This window comes from Ambystoma mexicanum, chromosome 3q (genome assembly GCF_040938575.1).
Source record: "Ambystoma mexicanum isolate Mex_15411 chromosome 3q, UKY_AmexF1_1, whole genome shotgun sequence".
Lineage (NCBI taxonomy): Eukaryota > Metazoa > Chordata > Amphibia > Caudata > Ambystomatidae > Ambystoma > Ambystoma mexicanum.
The window spans coordinates 1293320716-1293339918 of record NC_090926.1 but is presented as its reverse complement, the minus strand read 5'-3'; the positions used below and the strand labels follow the sequence as shown (position 1 = coordinate 1293339918).

Sequence of the window (19203 nt, the reverse complement as noted above, 5' to 3'; positions counted from 1 at the left end):
AATCTAACAGTCTGGTGTCCTGCTCAGTAATCTAACAGTGTAGTGTCCTACGCAGTAATCTAACAATCTGGTGTCCTGCGCAGTAATCTCACAGTCTGGTGTCCTGCGCAGTAATCTCACAGTCTGGTGTCCTGCGCAGTAATCTCACAGTCTGGTGTCCTGCGCAGTAATCTCACAGTGTGGTGTCCTGCTCAGTAATCTAACAGTGTGGTGTCCTGCGCAGTAATCTAACAGTCTGGTGTCCTACGCAGTAATCTAAAAGTGTGTTGTCCTACGCAGTAATCTAACAGTGTGTTGTCCTACGCAGTAATCTAACAGTGTGTTGTCCTACGCAGTAATCTAACAGTGTGTTGTCCTACGCAGTAATCTAACAGTGTGTTGTCCTACGCAGTAATCTACCAGTATGGTGTCCTACGCAGTAATCTACCAGTGTGGTGTCCCTACGCAGTAATCTACCAGTGTGGTGTCCTACGCAGTAATCTACCAGTGTGGTGTCCTACGCAGTAATCTACCAGTGTGGTGTCCTATGCAGTAATCTACCAGTGTGGTGTCCTACGCGGTAATCTACCAGTGTGTTGTCCTACGCGGTCATCTAACAGTGTGATGTCCTACGCAGTAATCTAAAAGTGTGTTGTCCTACGCAGTAATCTAACAGTCTGGTGTCCTGCGCAGTAATCTCACAGTGTGGTGTCCTGCTCAGTAATCTAACAGTCTGGTGTCCTGCTCAGTAATCTAACAGTCTGGTGTCATACGCAGTAATCTAACAGTCTGGTGTCCTGCTCAGTAATCTAACAGTGTGGTGTCCTGCGCAGTAATCTAACAGTCTGGTGTCCTGCGCAGTAATCTACCAGTGTGGTGTCCTACGCAGTAATCTACCAGTGTGTTGTCCTACGCGGTCATCTAACATTGTGGTGTCCTACGCAGTAATCTAAAAGTGTGTTGTCCTACGCAGTAATCTAACAGTGTGTTGTCCTACGCAGTAATCTAAAAGTGTGTTGTCCTACGCAGTAATCTAACAGTGTGTTGTCCTACGCAGTAATCTAAGTGTGTTGTCCTACGCAGTAATCTACCAGTGTGGTGTCCTACGCAGTAATCTACCAGTGTGTTGTCCTACGCGGTCATCTAACAGTGTGGTGTCCTATGCAGTAATCTAACAGTGTGGTGTCCTACGCAGTAATCTAAAAGTGTGGTGTCCTACGCAGTAATCTAACAGTGTGGTGTCCTACGCAGTAATCTAAAAGTGTGGTGTCCTAAGCAGTAATCTAAAAGTGTGGTGTCCTACGCAGTAATCTAAAAGTGTGGTGTCCTACGCAGTAATCTAAAAGTGTGGTGTCCTACGCAGTAATCTAACAGTGTGGTGTCCTACGCAGTAATCTAAAAGTGTGTTGTCCTACGCAGTAATCTAACAGTGTGTTGTCCTACGCAGTAATCTAACAGTGTGTTGTCCTACGCAGTAATCTAAAAGTGTGTTGTCCTACGCAGTAATCTAACAGTGTGTTGTCCTACGCAGTAATCTAACAGTGTGTTGTCCTACGCAGTAATCTACCAGTGTGGTGTCCTACGCAGTAATCTACCAGTGTGGTGTCCTACGCAGTAATCTACCAGTGTGGTGTCCTACGCAGTAATCTACCAGTGTGGTGTCCTACGCAGTAATCTACCAGTGTGTTGTCCTACGCGGTCATCTAACAGTGTGGTGTCCTATGCAGTAATCTACTAGTGCATCATCGCACTCAGTTATCTACTCGTGTGTTGCCCTACTTGGTCATCTGCTAGTGTGTTGTCCTACTCAGTAATCCAACTAACAGTGTGTTGTCCTACTCCGTAATCCAACAGTGTGGTGTCCTATGCAGTAATCTAACAGTGTGTTTTGTCCTACTCCGTAATCTAACAGTGTGTTGTCTGTGGTAAATCAGACTCAGGAGGCGGACAAGAGGCCAGTGTTATATTAAACTGAAGAGACTAATGCATATCCTATCCCTACACCTACCCCCTATGGAGGTTTCACCCTAGTCCAGGGGTCTGCAACCTTTTGTTCTCCGGATGTTTTGGCCTGCAACTCCCATTAGACAAGGCTAGCATAGCCGGTGGTGAGGGTTCAGTTGCAGTCCAAAGAGCCAGAGGTTGCAGACCCCTACCCTAGCCTTTAAAAAAAATAATAAAAGGTACTCATCAGGATGGCTTAACATAAAACGGCCCTCTGTCCAAAGCCTAATCTACCCGGAGTTCTGCCCCAATCACTAACAAAAGGGTTAACACAGCTCACCCAAGAAAGGTCTGGATATGGCGTTACGTCTCAACGTACGAAGTGGTGGCTAACTCCCAGCCAAATGTATCTTTGGCTCTCCCAGGCTACTTGCCCAGTTAAAAGTTCAGGTTAGCACAATGTCCCTTCTTCTTCTCCTTGCATAATAGTCTCCGACTCTTGTAGTTGGACCGTAGTTACTCAGCCCTGGACTAGGATTTCTGTCATCCGCCTTGAGGTTCTCCTCACCATCTTGGGGTCTTGTTTTTCACACCCCACCTTGGGGTTCTGCTTCTTCCACTATGCTTTGGGGTCCTGATACTCACCCCACTTTTGGGTAAGTACTTCTTTCTCTCTGCCTGCTAGGCCTGTTTCTCACACCCCACCTTGGTGTTTTCAGCTTCTCCCACCCTCCCTGTGATTTGGTCAGGCCTCTCTGCCCTCCACAGTTTTCTCTGGGGGGGGGGGGGGGGGGGGGGGGTGATTACCTTTGAGGGTGCAGAACTGGGATACCCTCCGGTCTTCTGTGTCGGTTCGGCTGCATCAGCTCTCCCTTTCAGGGCTTAACGCTACTTTGCCATCGGTTTCAGCCGGCACTGGTTGACCACTTCCTACGTGGTCTGGATTATTCCACGTTCGGCGGCCAAGCCTCCCTGGCTCCCAGCCTCAAAGGAGGCCGCAGCACAAGCTGTCTGGCTCCTCCGATCTCCACACCTTGTGCATGGTGTTGCTTTCCAGCTCCGCCTCCAAGGGGGACGTCTAATCCTGTGCACTACTGTGGGGGCATTTATGTTCCACTGCAACAAGGTTGGGCAATCCATTCTTCCTGAGCATCATACAAGGATGGCAGGACGAATGGGTCAGAAACCACACCAGCCACTTCCATAGGGGCATTCACACAGTTGTCTTTGGTAACTCCCATATAGCCAACACAGATATTGTGATCTTGATTGAAGGAAGGGAACCTCATCGCCATCATGGGATAGGTTTAAAGGGTTGCAGGTTCCAGCAGGGCTTTCTCGTGCCCAGGCTTTAGCTCAGCATCTTCTTCTAGACCTCCCACTTTTATGAGGCACTGGTGATATAGCGACGGTCCACCGCCTCAATCGTAGGTTTGGTTCCACTGGAACATTCTGCCAGGGCTCCATATCGGTGGGACCACCACATTCAAACTCAATGTGCCTCTCCCGGGCAAATAAAAATGAACTCAACCTAGACGCCAGATTGCATTTGGAACTAGATACATTTGGTCTCGAACTTTGGAGTTTTGAGTAGCCACATCCGCACCACGCGCACTCTCCCAAAAGAGCAAGGCTTGACCATAGGAACCTGCAATGGAGTTAACACAAGAAGAGGTGGCCGGCTCATTCATACCTGTAGTACAGCAAAGGCGCCAGGGATACGTGGCACATGGTGTGCCCACTGTGGCGGCACATCGGTATCAGCGTCTCCCATGTGGTCCAGGGAGCCAATAGCCTTTATACCAGAAGGATACATTTGATAACATTCAGAGACACAGCCTAGAGCGTATCCTTATCATCCCACCTTCGAATCAGAGATAAGAATGTACCCATGACCTACTGCCTCCAAGAGTTCATGCCCATGTGTTTACAGGCACGTTTTAATTATGTGGGTGCGAGGTTGCTTCCCCCCTGATTTGACTTGCGAGGAAAAGGGTTTGAAAATAATTCCAAACAAACGTGCCTCGATGAAACCTCCACGAGCCATCAACATAGAAGCAACGCTCCTTAGCCGCTCCTTAGTATGGGAGTCCAAATTACCAGAGACGGAGAGTCTGTAGGCAGGGCCTCCCCAGAATGGCCTCCTCGTATAGCTGGGTTCAAGGCCAGCTATTCAAGTTCAGGGGCAGGGCATGGAGGTTTAGGGGCATGGGTTTTATGGTGATTAGTGGTGGCTATCCTGGTCCTGGATCTCTTTGATGGGGATCTGCGTTGATTGCTCGTGGACATTTTTTTAAAAACACTTTTCCTCGCAAGGATATACGAGGAGTCCATATGCGGGGGGGGGTCTCACTTACAGACTTTCAGTCTCTGTGACGTGGAATCTCATACTATGGAGCGAAGGCTCTACATTGATTGATTGTGGAGATTTCATACTAAAGAGTGACGGCTCTACACTGATTGTGGAGATTTCATACTAAGGAGTGACGGCGCTACACTGTTTCTGGAGATTTCATACTAAGGAGTGACGGCGCTACACTGTTTCTGGAGATTTCATACTAAGGAGTGACGGCTCTGCATTGATTGTTTCTGGAGATTTAATACTGAGGAGTGACGGCTCTACACGGATTGATTGTGGAGATTTCATACTAAGGAGTGACGGCTCTACACTGATTGATTGTGGAGATTTCATACTAAGGAGTGACGGCTCTACATTGATTGATTGTGGAGATTTCATACTAAGGAGTGACGGCTCTACAATGATTGATTGTGGAGATTTCATACTAAGGAGTGACGGCGCTACACTGTTTCTGGAGATTTCATACTAAGGAGTGACGACTCTGCATTGATTGTTTCTGGAGATTTCATACTAAGGAGTGACGGCTCTACACTGTTTCTGGAGATTTCATACTAAGGAGTGACGGCTCTACACTGATTGTTTCTGGAGATTTCATACTAAGGAGTGACGGCTCTACACTGTTTCTGGAGATTTCATACTAAGGAGTGACGGCTCTGCATTGATCGTTTGTGGAGATTTAATACTAAGGAGTGACGCCTCTACATTGATTGTTTCTGGAGATTTAATACTAAGGAGTGACGGCTCTACACTGATTGTTTCTGGAGATTTCATACTAAGGAGTGACAGCTCTACACTGTTTCTGGAGATTTCATATTAAGGAGTGACGGCTCTACACTGTTTCTGGAGATTTCATACTAAGGAGTGATGGCTCTACACTGATTGTTTCTGGAGATTTCATACTAAGGAGTGACGGCTCTACACTGATTGTTTCTGGAGATTTAATACTAAGGAGTGACGGCTCTACACTGATTGTTTCTGGAGATTTCATACTAAGGAGTGACGGCTCTACACTGATTGTTTCTGGAGATTTAATACTAAGGAGTGAGGGCTCTACATTGATTGTTTCTGGAGATTTAATACTAAGGAGTGACGGCTCTACACTGATTGTTTCTGGAGATTTCATACTAAGGAGTGACGGCTCTACATTGATTGTTTCTGGAGATTTAAAACTAAGGAGTGACGGCTGTACACTGATTGATTGTGGAGATTTAATACCAAGGAGTGACGGCTTTACATTGATTGTTTCTGGAGATTTAATACTAAGGAGTGACGGCTCTACACTGATTGTTTCTGGAGATTTCATACTAAGGAGTGACGGCGCTACATTGATTGTTTCTGGAGATTTCATACTAAGGAGTGACGGCTCTACATTGATTGTTTCTGGAGATTTAATACTAAGGAGTGACGGCTCTACACTGATTGATTGTGGAGATTTCATACTAAGGAGTGAGGGCGCTACACTGTTTCTGGAGATTTCATACTAAGGAGTGACGGCTCTGCATTGATTGTTTCTGGAGATTTAATACTAAGGAGTGACGGCTCTACACTGATTGTGGAGATTTCATACTAAGGAGTGACGGCTCTACACTGATTGTTTCTGGATATTTCATACTAAGGAGTGACGGCTCTACACTGATTGTTTCTGGAGATTTCATACTAAGGAGTGACGGCTCTACATTGATTGTTTCTGGAGATTTAATACCAAGGAGTGACGGCTATACATTGATTGTGGAGATTTCATACTAAGGAGTGACGGCGCTACACTGTTTCTGGAGATTTCATACTAAGGAGTGACGGCGCTACACTGTTTCTGGAGATTTCATACTAAGGAGTGACGGCTCTGCATTGATTGTTTCTGGAGATTTAATACTAAGGAGTGACGGCTCTACACGGATTGATTGTGGAGATTTCATACTAAGGAGTGACGGCTCTACACTGATTGATTGTGGAGATTTCATACTAAGGAGTGACGGCTCTACATTGATTGTGGAGATTTCATACTAAGGAGTGACGGCTCTACAATGATTGATTGTGGAGATTTCATACTAAGGAGTGACGGCGCTACACTGTTTCTGGAGATTTCATACTAAGGAGTGACGACTCTGCAATGATTGTTTCTGGAGATTTCATACTAAGGAGTGACGGCTCTACACTGATTGATTGTGGAGATTTCATACTAAGGAGTGACGGCTCTACACTGATTGTTTCTGGAGATTTCATACTAAGGAGTGACGGCTCTGCATTGATCGTTTCTGGAGATTTAATACTAAGGAGTGACGCCTCTACATTGATTGTTTCTGGAGATTTAATACTAAGGAGTGACGGCTCTACACTGATTGTTTCTGGAGATTTCATACTAAGGAGTGACAGCTCTACACTGTTACTGGAGATTTCATACTAAGGAGTGACGGCTCTACACTGTTTCTGGAGATTTCATACTAAGGAGTGACGGCTCTACACTGATTGTTTCTGGAGATTTCATACTAAGGAGTGACGGCTCTACACTGATTGTTTCTGGAGATTTAATACTAAGGAGTGACGGCTCTACACTGATTGTTTCTGGAGATTTCATACTAAGGAGTGACGGCTCTACACTGATTGTTTCTGGAGATTTAATACTAAAGAGTGAGGGCTCTACATTGATTGTTTCTGGAGATTTAATACTAAGGAGTGACGGCTCTACACTGATTGTTTCTGGAGATTTCATACTAAGGAGTGACGGCTCTACATTGATTGTTTCTGGAGATTTAAAACTAAGGAGTGACGGCTGTACACTGATTGATTGTGGAGATTTAATACCAAGGAGTGACGGCTCTACATTGATTGTTTCTGGAGATTTAATACTAAGGAGTGACGGCTCTACACTGATTGTTTCTGGAGATTTCATACTAAGGAGTGACGGCGCTACATTGATTGTTTCTGGAGATTTCATACTAAGGAGTGACGGCTCTACATTGATTGTTTCTGGAGATTTAATACTAAGGAGTGACGGCTCTACACTGATTGATTGTGGAGATTTCATACTAAGGAGTGAGGGCGCTACACTGTTTCTGGAGATTTCATACTAAGGAGTGACGGCTCTGCATTGATTGTTTCTGGAGATTTAATACTAAGGAGTGACGGCTCTACACTGATTGTGGAGATTTCATACTAAGGAGTGACGGCTCTACACTGATTGATTGTGGAGATTTCATACTAAGGAGTGACGGCTCTACACTGATTCTGGAGATTTCATACTAAGGAGTGACAGCGCTACACTGTTTCTGGAGATTTCATACTAAGGAGTGACGGCTCTACATTGATTGTTTCTGGAGATTTAATACTAAGGAGTGACGGCTCTACACTGATTGTTTCTGGAGATTTCATACTAAGGAGTGACGGCTCTACACTGATTGATTGTGGAGATTTCATACTAAGGAGTGACGGCTCTACACTGATTGTTTCTGGAGATTTAATACTAAGGAGTGACGGCTCTACACTGATTGATTGTGGAGATTTAATACTAAGGAGTGACAGCTCTACATTGATTGTTTCTGGAGATTTCATACTAAGGGGTGACGGCGCTACATTGATTGTTTCTGGAGAGTTCATACTAAGGAGTGACGGCGCTACACTGTTTCTGGAGATTCCATACTAAGGAGTGACGGCACTACACTGTTTCTGGAGATTTCATACTAAGGAGTGACGGCGCTACACTGTTTCTGGAGATTTCATACTAAGGAGTGACGGCTCTACACTGATTGTTTCTGGAGATTTAATACTAAGGAGTGACGGCTCTACATTGATTGTTTCTGGAGATTTAATACTAAGGAGTGACGGCTCTACATTGATTGTTTCTGGAGATTTAATACTAAGGAGTGACGGCTCTACACTGATTGTTTCTGGAGATTTCATACTAAGGAGTGACGCTCTACACTGATTGATTGTGGAGATTTCATACTAAGGAGTGACGGCTCTACACTGATTGTTTCTGGAGATTTAATACTAAGGAGTGACGGCTCTACACTGATTGATTGTGGAGATTTAATACTAAGGAGTGACGGCTCTACATTGATTGATTGTGGAGATTTCATACTAAGGAGTGACGGCGCTACATTGATTGTTTCTGGAGATTTCATACTAAGGAGTGACGGCTCTACATTGATTATTTATGGAGATTTAATACTAAGGCGTGACGGCTCTACACTGATTGATTGTGGAGATTTCATACTAAGGAGTGACTGCGCTACACTGTTTCTGGAGATTTCATACTAAGGAGTGACGGCTCTACATTGATTGTTTCTGGAGATTTAATACTAAGGAGTGACGGCTCTACACTGATTGATTGTGGAGATTTCATACTAAGGAGTGACGGCTCTACACTGATTGTTTCTGGAGATTTCATACTAAGGAGTGACGGCTCTACACTGATTGATTGTGGAGATTTCATACTAAGGAGTGACGGCTCTACACTGATTGTTTCTGGAGATTTCATACTAAGGAGTGACGGCTCTACATTGATTGTTTCTGGAGATTTAATACTAAGGAGTGACGGCTCTACACTGATTGTTTCTGGAGATTTCATACTAAGGAGTGACGCTCTACACTGATTGATTGTGGAGATTTCATACTAAGGAGTGACGGCTCTACACTGATTGTTTCTGGAGATTTAATACTAAGGAGTGACGGCTCTACACTGATTGATTGTGGAGATTTAATACTAAGGAGTGACGGCTCTACATTGATTGATTGTGGATATTTCATACTAAGGAGTGACGGCGCTACATTGATTGTTTCTGGAGATTTCATACTAAGGAGTGACGGCTCTACATTGATTATTTATGGAGATTTAATACTAAGGCGTGACGGCTCTACACTGATTGATTGTGGAGATTTCATACTAAGGAATGACTGCGCTACACTGTTTCTGGAGATTTCATACTAAGGAGTGACGGCTCTACATTGATTGTTTCTGGAGATTTAATACTAAGGAGTGACGGCTCTACACTGATTGATTGTGGAGATTTCATACTAAGGAGTGACGGCTCTACACTGATTGTTTCTGGAGATTTCATACTAAGGAGTGACGGCTCTACACTGATTGATTGTGGAGATTTCATACTAAGGAGTGACGGCTCTACACTGATTGTTTCTGGAGATTTCATACTAAGGAGTGACGGCTCTACATTGATTGTTTCTGGAGATTTAATACTAAGGAGTGACGGCTCTACACTGATTGATTGGGGAGATTTCATACTAAGGAGTGACGGCTCTACACTGATTGTTTCTGGAGATTTCATACTAACGAGTGAGGGGCGACAGGTGGTTGCTGCGTCGGAATGGCTCTGCGGACAGTCCTTTCTGTCCTTTCCCAATTGTGCCCCTTAAATGGGTCCCCACGGCACAGAGTCTGCTGTTTGATAGTTACCATTGTACTGCTGCAGGACTGCACAGGACTCTGCTCTGGTGAGATACACTGTGTATTGCTTGATGATACCTCTTCGCTCCAGCAGAGGGAGCTCTCTCAAAGAGACCACAGCACTGGTTGATGAAAGTCCCTGGACAGTAAATGCTGGGCCTCTGGAGGGAACTGAGCCACAAAAAAGAAAAGAAATGAAATTACACTGTATGTTAATGCATGTCCAAGCCCTAGGCACTGCCCACACACCAAAAAGCAAGGCACTGGCAACATGGTAAACCAATGCCCACACACCACAGGGCAAGGCACTGGCAACACAGCAAACCAATGCCCACACCACAGAGCAAGGCACTGGCAACACAGCAGACCAATGCCCACACACCACAGAGCAAGGAACTGGCAACACAGCAAATCAATGCCCACACATCACAGAGCAAGGCACTGACAACACAGCAAACCACTGCCCACACACCACAGAGCAAGGCACTGGCAACATAGCAAACCACTGCCCGCACACCACAGAGCAAGGTACTGACAACACAGCAAATCACTGCCCACACACCACAGAGCAAGGCACTGGCAACACAGCAAACCAATGCCCACACACCACAGGGCAAGGCACTGGCAACACAGCAAACCAATGTCCACACACCAGAGAGCAAGGCACTGGCAACACAGCAAATCACTGCCCATACACCACAGAGCAAGGCACTGGCAACACAGCAAATCACTGCCCACACACCACAGAGCAAGGCACTGGCAACACAGCAAACCAATGCCCACACACCACAGAGCAAGGCACTGGCAACACAGCAAACCAATTCCCACACACCACAGAGCAAGGCACTGGCAACACAGCAAATCTCTGCCCACAAACCACAGAGCAAGGCACTGACAACACAGCAAACCACTGCCCACACACCACAGAGCAAGGCACTGGCAACACAGCAAACCACTGCCCACACACCACAGAGCAAGGTACAGACAACAGAGCAAACCACGGCCCACACACCACAGAGCAAGGCACTGGCAACACAGCAAATCACTGCCCACACACCACAGAGCAAGGCACTGGCAACACAGCAAATCACTGCCCACACACCACAGAGCAAGGCACTGGCAACACAGCAAATCACTGCCCACATACACCACAGAGCAAGACACTGGCAACACAGCAAACCAATGCCCACACACCACAGAGCAAGGCACTGGCAACACAGCAAATCAATGCCCACACACTACAGAGCAAGGCACTGACAACACAGCAAACCACTGCCCACACACCACAGAGCAAGGCACTGGCAACACAGAAACCCACTGCCCACACACCACAGAGCAAGGTACTGACAACAGAGCAAACCACACCCCACACACCACAGAGCAAGGCACTGGCAACACAGCAAATCACTGCCCACACACCACAGAGCAAGGCACTGGCAACACAGCAAACCAATGCCCACACACCACAGGGCAAGGCACTGGCAACACAGCAAACCAATGTCCACACACCACAGAGCAAGGCACTGGCAACACAGCAAATCATTGCCCACACACCACAGAGCAAGGCACTGGCAACACAGAAAATCACTGCCCACACACCACAGAGCAAGTCACTGGCAACACAGCAAACCAATTCCCACACACCACAGAGCAAGGCACTGGCAACACAGCAAATCACTGCCCACAAACCACAGAGCAAGGCACTGACAACACAGCAAATCACTGCCCACACACCACAGAGCAAGACACTGGCAACACAGCAAACCAATGCCCACACACCACAGAGCAAGGCACTGGCAACACAGCAAACCAATGCCCACACACCAAAGAGCAAGGAACTGGCAACACAGCAAATCAATGCCCACACACCACAGAGCAAGGCACTGGCAACACAGCAAAGCAATGCCCACACACCACAGAGCAAGGCACTGGCAACACAGCAAACCGCTGCCCACACACCACAGAGCAAGGTACTGACAACAGAGCAAACCACGGCCCACACACCACAGAGCAAGGCACTGGCAACACAGCAAATCACTGCCCACACACCACAGAGCAAGGCACTGGCAACACAGCAAACCAATGCCCACACACCACAGGGCAAGGCACTGGCAACACAGCAAACCAATGTCCACACACCACAGAGCAAGGCGCTGGCAACACAGCAAATCACTGCCCACACACCACAGAGCAAGGAGCTGGCAACACAGCAAATCACTGCCCACACACCACAGAGCAAGGCACTGGCAGCACAGCAAGCCACTGCCACACACCACAGAGCAAGGCACTGATAGCACAGCAAACCACTGCCAACACAACAAAGAAAGCCACCATTTCCACAAGAGACCAAACCACTACCCAGATATCACAGATCTAGCAACCAACGGATCTATGTCATTATTGCGACCCCCATAATTACGACTGAAAATGTTATTTTTTTTTAAACCACCTTTACACCACATACATATGCGGGGGGAGACCCCCCGCAAACTCCCATATTACAATTATATCACATACCCTCCCCACCCCCATATATAAATATATGGGATACATTACTCACCGTAATCATATTTCTGATGCTTGTATCTGCTTAGATTCAAATGCTGTGCATAGGCCGACATCTAGTGGAAGCTGCAGAGTATTACAGTTGCTGTTTTTGAAACTCGAAAAGGGACGTCGACAGGGCATGCCAGTAATACTACCCCTAGTGTGACATCCACTGTACCCATGATCCCTCACGCGTCGAGGTCCCTCAGATTGTTCTTTTTCTGACATGAGGTAGCATGAGGTGAAGCGTGAGTACAGTTGTACCCAAGCAGATACGCATCAGACAAGCTAATAAGCATCCATGCACATTCTCTCCGAGGGGAGGAAGGGTGGGTCGCATGTGAATCTAAGCAGATACAAGCATCAGAAATACGATTACGGTGAGTAATGTATCCCTTCTGAGGCTTGTGGAATCTGCTTAGATCACATGCTGTGCATAGATTAGCGAGCAGTGGAAGAAGGAGGTGCGATGTGAGAAGGTTCATGAGTGAATAAATGTCTTAGAACCGCTTGTCCGACTTGCGTATCCGTCTTGGAATGAGTGTCAACGCAGTAGTGCTGAGTGAAAGTATGTACAGAGCTCCATGTAACTGCTTTGCAAATACTGTCTAAGGGGACATTTGCAATGAAAGCCAAAGTGGCTCCAGTACCTCTTGTGGAGTGAGCCCTGGGCGTAAAAGGCAGTATTTTATCTGCCAAGGAATAGCACAGTTGGATACATCCGACTATCCAACTAGAGATGGCATTCTTAGAGATGCGGTCACCTTCTCTGCCTGCCGCTATCGAGAAACACAATTGATCTGTTTTTCTTAGCGGTCTGGTCTTGTCTACGTAGTAGAGGACCGCTCGCCTCACATCTAGTGTGGAGTTCTACCTCAGCTGAGCTGTTGGGTTCCTGGAAGAAAGCCGGTAGCTCAATTGACTGCTTTAAATGAAATTTGGACATTCATTTAGGTGAGAACCTAGGGTGAGTACGTAAAACCAGCTTGTCTTTGTGTACAACAAAGAAAGGATCCTGCACTGACAATGCTTGGATTTCACTAACCCTTCTTATGGAAGTGATGGCTACTAAGAAGCCAGTTTTATAAGTCAGGTGTTTGAGACTAGACTTGTGCATAGGCTCGAATGGGGGTCCCATGAGCTTAGAGAGTACCACATTGAGGTCCCAACCTAGCGGTGGGTTAGAAATTGGAGGGTGGAGTCTCTTTACCCCTTCCATAAATGCCTGGAGGACCGGTACCTTCCGCCATGAAACCTTATTCTGGTAAGTGGTGTAGGCTGGTGGACTTTTAGAATGTTAGATGGAGTACATTCTATGGGGCTGATTTGCTTAGTCTGGCACCAGATTAGGAAACGTCTCCATTTGTCATAATAACAGTGCCTAGTGTTTGATTTTCTTGATTCCTTCAAGATATCCACGCATCTTTGCGGTAGATTGAGATGCCAGAACTCTATGACTTCAGGAGCCATGCTGCCAAGTTAATTGAGTGTGGTTGTGGGTCCTCTGTTAGTCCCTCGTGCTGGGTGAGTAGGTTGTACTGGCACAGGAGCTTGATGGGATCGCACATCGCCAGTTTGCGCAGATGTGGATAACATGGTTGTCTTGCCCACATAGGAGCAACTAGGATAAGCATCATCGGTTCCTTGTGTAACTTGTTCACCACCTTCTCACCTTCATGAGGGGAGTTGGGGGGGAAAAGCGTACACAAATTTCCCTGACCAGTTCATCCATAGGGCGTTTCCCTTGGAGCCTGGCTGGGGGAACCTGGACGCGAAGTCTGGGCATTGATGATTTTCGATTGTGGCGAATAAGTCTACAGTTGGGAAACCCCATTGAGAAGAAAAGAGTTGTTCTACGACTTCTGCGTGTAGACGCCACTCGTGTTCTTCTGGTAGGGGATCTCTGCTCAATGAGTCTGCTAGAGCGTTGAGTTCCCCTGAAGCATGTGATGACAGGAACATTTTACATCTGAGTAACCATTTCCAGATTTTCTTTGCAAGTCTGGATAGATTGGGGAAGGTGTACCCCCGTTTGTTGATATAAAACTTTGCTGTGGTGCTGTATGTTAGGACCTCCACCAACAGGTTTGTTAAATGCGGTTTGAATGCCTGAAGGGCTTTGAATACTCACAGAAACAAGGTTGGACCAATGGATAGAGAGGACACGGAAGTATTTTTTAAAACATAGTATCACACATTTTAATCAATAAACACATAGTTAAATGTTATATGCAATGTTTTAAAATCATAAATCACAATTCATCATCATATATGTCATCTATACTTCTCTCATTCCAAACTCACTCATTCATACAAAATGAATACTTTGAATTTGGCTTTGAATACTGCCAGAAGTTCCAGCACATTGATGTGGTTCTGAGCTGCAGTGTGAGACCACAGACCCTGAGCTGTTTGGTGGAGGCAACAAGCCCCCCACCATGCCAGTAAGGCGTCACTTGTGACCACTGCCTGTATATGTGGGTCGTAGAAGGGTTTCCCTCTCGTTAGGTTTTCTATCGTCCACCAGCCAAGTGTTCGCGAAATGACCACTAGATCGTCCCACTGACCGCTTGCCTGAGACCACTGTTTCACCAACCACTCCAGTATGGGACGCATGTGCAGGCGCGCGTGAGGAACCTCGTAAATCCAAGATGCCATCATGCCTATTAAAGCCATTGCTTTGCACACCCTTATCTGGCGGCCGGACTGATAACGTGGTATTTGCAGTAACAAATTCTTTACTCTTTCCTCAGCGGGAAAGACCAATCCTTCCTCTGTGTTTAGAACTGTTCTGAAGTGCTTGGCACTAGGCTTGATTTTTTCTCGTTGATTGAAAAGCCCAGTTGAAAGAGGAGGTCGATTGTTGTTTGGATGTTCTGTCTCCAAATCAGAGTGATTCCCGTTATGAGCCAGTCGTCCAGGTAAGGGTACACTGGGATTGCCCTCCTGCGCAGGTGCGGTGCCACTAGCGCCACTACCTTTGTGAATAACCTTGGAGCCGAGGCTATTCCAAAGGGCAGCACTTTGAATTGGTAGTGCTTGTTTGCTATCTTGAAACGCAAGAATCTTCTGTGCGCTGGGAACATTGAAATATGAAAATAGGCATCTTTCATATCGGGTGTTGCCAAGTAATCCCCCCCTTTTTAGTAGCAGGATTACCTCTTGTAGCTTAGTCATGCAGAACTTTTGTGGCTTGACATACTTGTTTGCGGGGCGTAAATCTAATACAGGGCACATTGTTAGAACTTTGTTTGGCTCAAGGAAGTAAGTTGAATAAATACCCTTGTTTGCATGGTTGGGTGGGACCACCTCTATGGCGTCCTTTAATAGAAGCATTGTTATTTCTTCTAGAAGGATCCACTGATGTTCCTCTGAGTGAATTTTCTGTTGTGGGGAGTGGTCGCGAGGACGTTGAAGTAGTTCTATGCAGTAGCCCCCTGCTACCGTGGTCAGCACCCATCTGTCCGAGGTGATACCCTCCCATACGCGGGTGAAGTTGGAAATGCTTCGTCCTACTGGAGATGCATGGGAGGGTACCTGGAGCGGAATGTCACTTGCTCTGAGGGGGGGTGCCACCTCGAGCAGGGCCTCTGCCCCGACCACAACCTCTGTGTTGTCCTCTGGGATAGCCTTGTCCTTGATTATTCCCATAGGAACCTTGACCTTGATTGTAGCCGGATCCTCTTTGTGAATTTTGGCCCCGAAAACGGCAAAAGTTACTGTTACACCTTTGACCAGTAGGCTTGTTTGTCAGCTGACATAAAGATTTTATAGTGTCATACTCATCCTTTGCTGTCTTAAGTGAGTCTTCCACAGCCTTGTCGAAGAGCACATTAGGTTCCACTGGCATATTTATTAGGGTGGCCTGTGTTTCTGGCCTAAATCCTGACTGGCGAAGCCATGCGTGCCTCTTTATAATAGTCCCCTCTGCAATGACTCTTCCGGCATTGTGAGCGGCATCGAAGTTTGATTTGAGGAGACAGATAGATACGGCCCTTCCGTCTGCTGCCACCTGAGCTAGTTGTGATTTAAGTGGCTCCGGGGCAGACGAAAGTAACGCAGAAACCTCCTCCCACTTATGGCAATTATAACTTGCCAAAAGTGTAGCGTTGTTGGCTATTTTAGTTTGATAGGTGGCAGAGGAAGCGACCTTTCTGCCCATGGCATATATCTTTTTACTTTCCTTATCCGGTTGGGCCTCGGAGGAAGCAAGGGGTGTACCTGCTCTCTTTCTTGTGGTAACTTATATATATAAGGGGTCTGATGATGCAGGCCTGAATAGTTTTTCCACATGTGGGTTAACGGCCCGTGCGCAATTGGGTGCTTCTAAGGAAGGCTGTATTCTGCGTTGGACCAATTGTAGTAGTGGGATAAACTGACCTACTGTCCTTTTGTCCCCCAGTGTTTGTTCAGCGAAGTCTCTATCCTCCTGCACCTTCTGTGTGTCAATCTGGAAGTGTTCCGCCGCTTTGGCTAAGACTTCATTGAGGAGGGGTTGATTATCGACAGGGGAATCTACCACTGGAATGTCCTGATTAAGAGGGGAATCTATGGAGTACATGTTCGCCTCCTGGTCTGCGTCTGGGTCTTCATCATCCCCATAATAATGTTCATCTGTATCCTGATCATTAAGTTGAGGGTCAGATGTTTCCAGTTGAACCCTGTTGTGTGGCTATCGAGATTGCCCAGAGGACCGGGACTTGGTGGACCTTTCTCGGGGCGTCGAACGTTGTTGAGTATTCGACTCGTCTGTCGAATGGGGCTTATGTGCTTAGTGGTGTGTGCTTTTGTAGCGCTGCCATCACCGGGTGTAGTCCCCACAACATGGCCGATGGCCTGTCGTACGGGGTCGGGGGTCTGCGCTTGAGTATCTGAAGCTACTCCGATGCCCTCGCCATCCGAAAGTATGGCGTTGCTGCCATCGCTTAAGGCTCCCTCTGCCTCCATGGCCTCGAGCTGCCTGGCGTAGTGGGCCCAGCGTTTCGTGGAGCAGTCTTTTAACGTCTTAGGCTTGAAGAGCCTGCATGCTCGACAAGACGTTTCGACGTGGTCTCTTGGGAGACACAAATTACAAACTAAGTGTTTGTCAACCCAGGGGAATTTGCGGTTTCACTTAGGGCAAAATTTAAATGGTGTATTTTCCATAATTATGGGTTATGAAAATGGCAAAGTGTTGGAAGGGGAGAATATGCATTCTAAAATGGCCTCCCCCTCTCTCTACCAACTGTCTGGGCCGAGGCCCGGGGTGGCCTTCCAAGGCCGCACGGTATGTCCCGGTGGTCTCCGATGGGCAGTTTTCTTTCTTCACTGGCGTGGTGTATCGGCAGTCGATGAAAGGATAGAAAGAACAATTATCGTAATTGTGTAAAAATCAATGGCTTATCGCCGAAAGGAACTCCTCTATATGCGGCCGTCTAGCATGGCGGAAAAAAATAATCTGAGGGACCACGACGCGCGAGGGATCATGGGTACAGTGGACGTCACACTAAGGATAGTATTACTAGCACACCCTGTCGACGTCCCTTTTTGAGATTAGAAAACAACAAATGCAATACTCCGCAGCATCCACTAGATGTCGGCCTATGCACAGCATGTGATCTAGGCAGATTCCACAAGCCTCAGAAATATATATAGTGAAGGGGGGTCGTAAATTATGGCCGTCGTAATTGTGAGGGTGACATTTTGGGGCATTATGGCAACCAACAGCCAGCACAGAAGAGAGCGCAAAGCACTGCCCACAGTGCCTGTACAAAACCACACAACACTCATAACCCATCTACTTCCCACAAGCAACCATTTGTAATACACTAGTCAGTGCAGGCCACTGCCCTGCCTCCTTAACTAGGCCCAAACACTACACCTGCACACCAGAGAGAAATCTGCAGCCCCCCACACATTAGAGAGAGACAGCCAGTGTTGCAAGAGCTGACACAAAACCATTACCCATATACAGAGCCAAACCACTGCCCCCACAAAAACCCCAAGCACAAGTATGTTAAACCCAAAGAAAGGGCATACACTGCAGAGAAGACACTGTCCACACAGAACTCAAGCCATTGCTCACACCGAGCCCAACCACTACACCACACACACACACACACACCCCCACACACAACCAAACAAAATACAGATCAACCAACACCAAATACACTGGGACAGAGAAATCCACTACTCTCACAGCAATGTCTGAGCTTAACTTGCCAAACATCAACCGCTCACCACAGACAGTATCCGAGTTCCAAAGCACCACAAACAAGTACCAACTGCTATCAACACGCCATTTTCTACTAACTAGCTAAAAAGTGCTCAACCTCTAACCAAACCTCACAAACAGTGCCCAATCGCTGGTCACATGCCAAACAGTGCGAGCCGCCACACACAAACCACCATCACCCACAGACAATACATTTCACTAAACACCTTTCCCAAAACCATGCATGGAGCACTACAGCATTACTTATCTCTTTCCACTATATAGCAGAGGCTGGATGTTGGGCCCCCATACCTATGCAGTGAGCACTCACACATCACTCACCTCCTTCCACCCTACAGCAGAGACTTGAGGTCGTGCCCTCATAGCTCTGCAGTGCACACTCCCCAAATCCTTCACCTCCTTCCACAATGTAGCCGAGGCTGGAAGTTAGGCAACTATAGACCTGCATGGAGAACTCGCACATCCATCACCTCCTTCCATGCATGATGTAGAAGAGGCTGGAAGTTGGGCCACCATAGCCCTGCAGGGAGCACTCACACATCCATCACCTGCTACCACAACTTAGCCCAGACTAGATGTCGAGCCACCGTAACCCTGTAGTAAGCCTTGCACATCCCTCACCCCTTTCCACTATATAGCAGAGGCTGGAGGTTGGGCCACCGCACCCCTGCATGCAGCACTCTCACATCCCTCACCTCCTTTCATGATGTAGCAGAGGCTGGAGGTTAGGCCCCCATAGCCTTGCAGTGAGCACTGTGTCAT

At 47.0% G+C, this 19203-nt stretch overlaps 1 protein-coding gene across 5 annotated transcripts in view; it reads right to left on the bottom strand.

Moving 5' to 3' along the window:
- IL27RA (interleukin 27 receptor subunit alpha) overlaps positions 1-19203 on the bottom strand; it is a 420655-nt gene that overhangs the window by 70907 nt on the left and 330545 nt on the right. For all 5 annotated transcript variants that reach the window (XM_069604392.1, XM_069604391.1, XM_069604388.1 and 2 more), the window contains one exon: positions 9690-9851. In XM_069604392.1, the coding sequence (XP_069460493.1) occupies positions 9690-9851 (162 nt within the window). The remainder of the gene's footprint in view (positions 1-9689; positions 9852-19203) is intronic.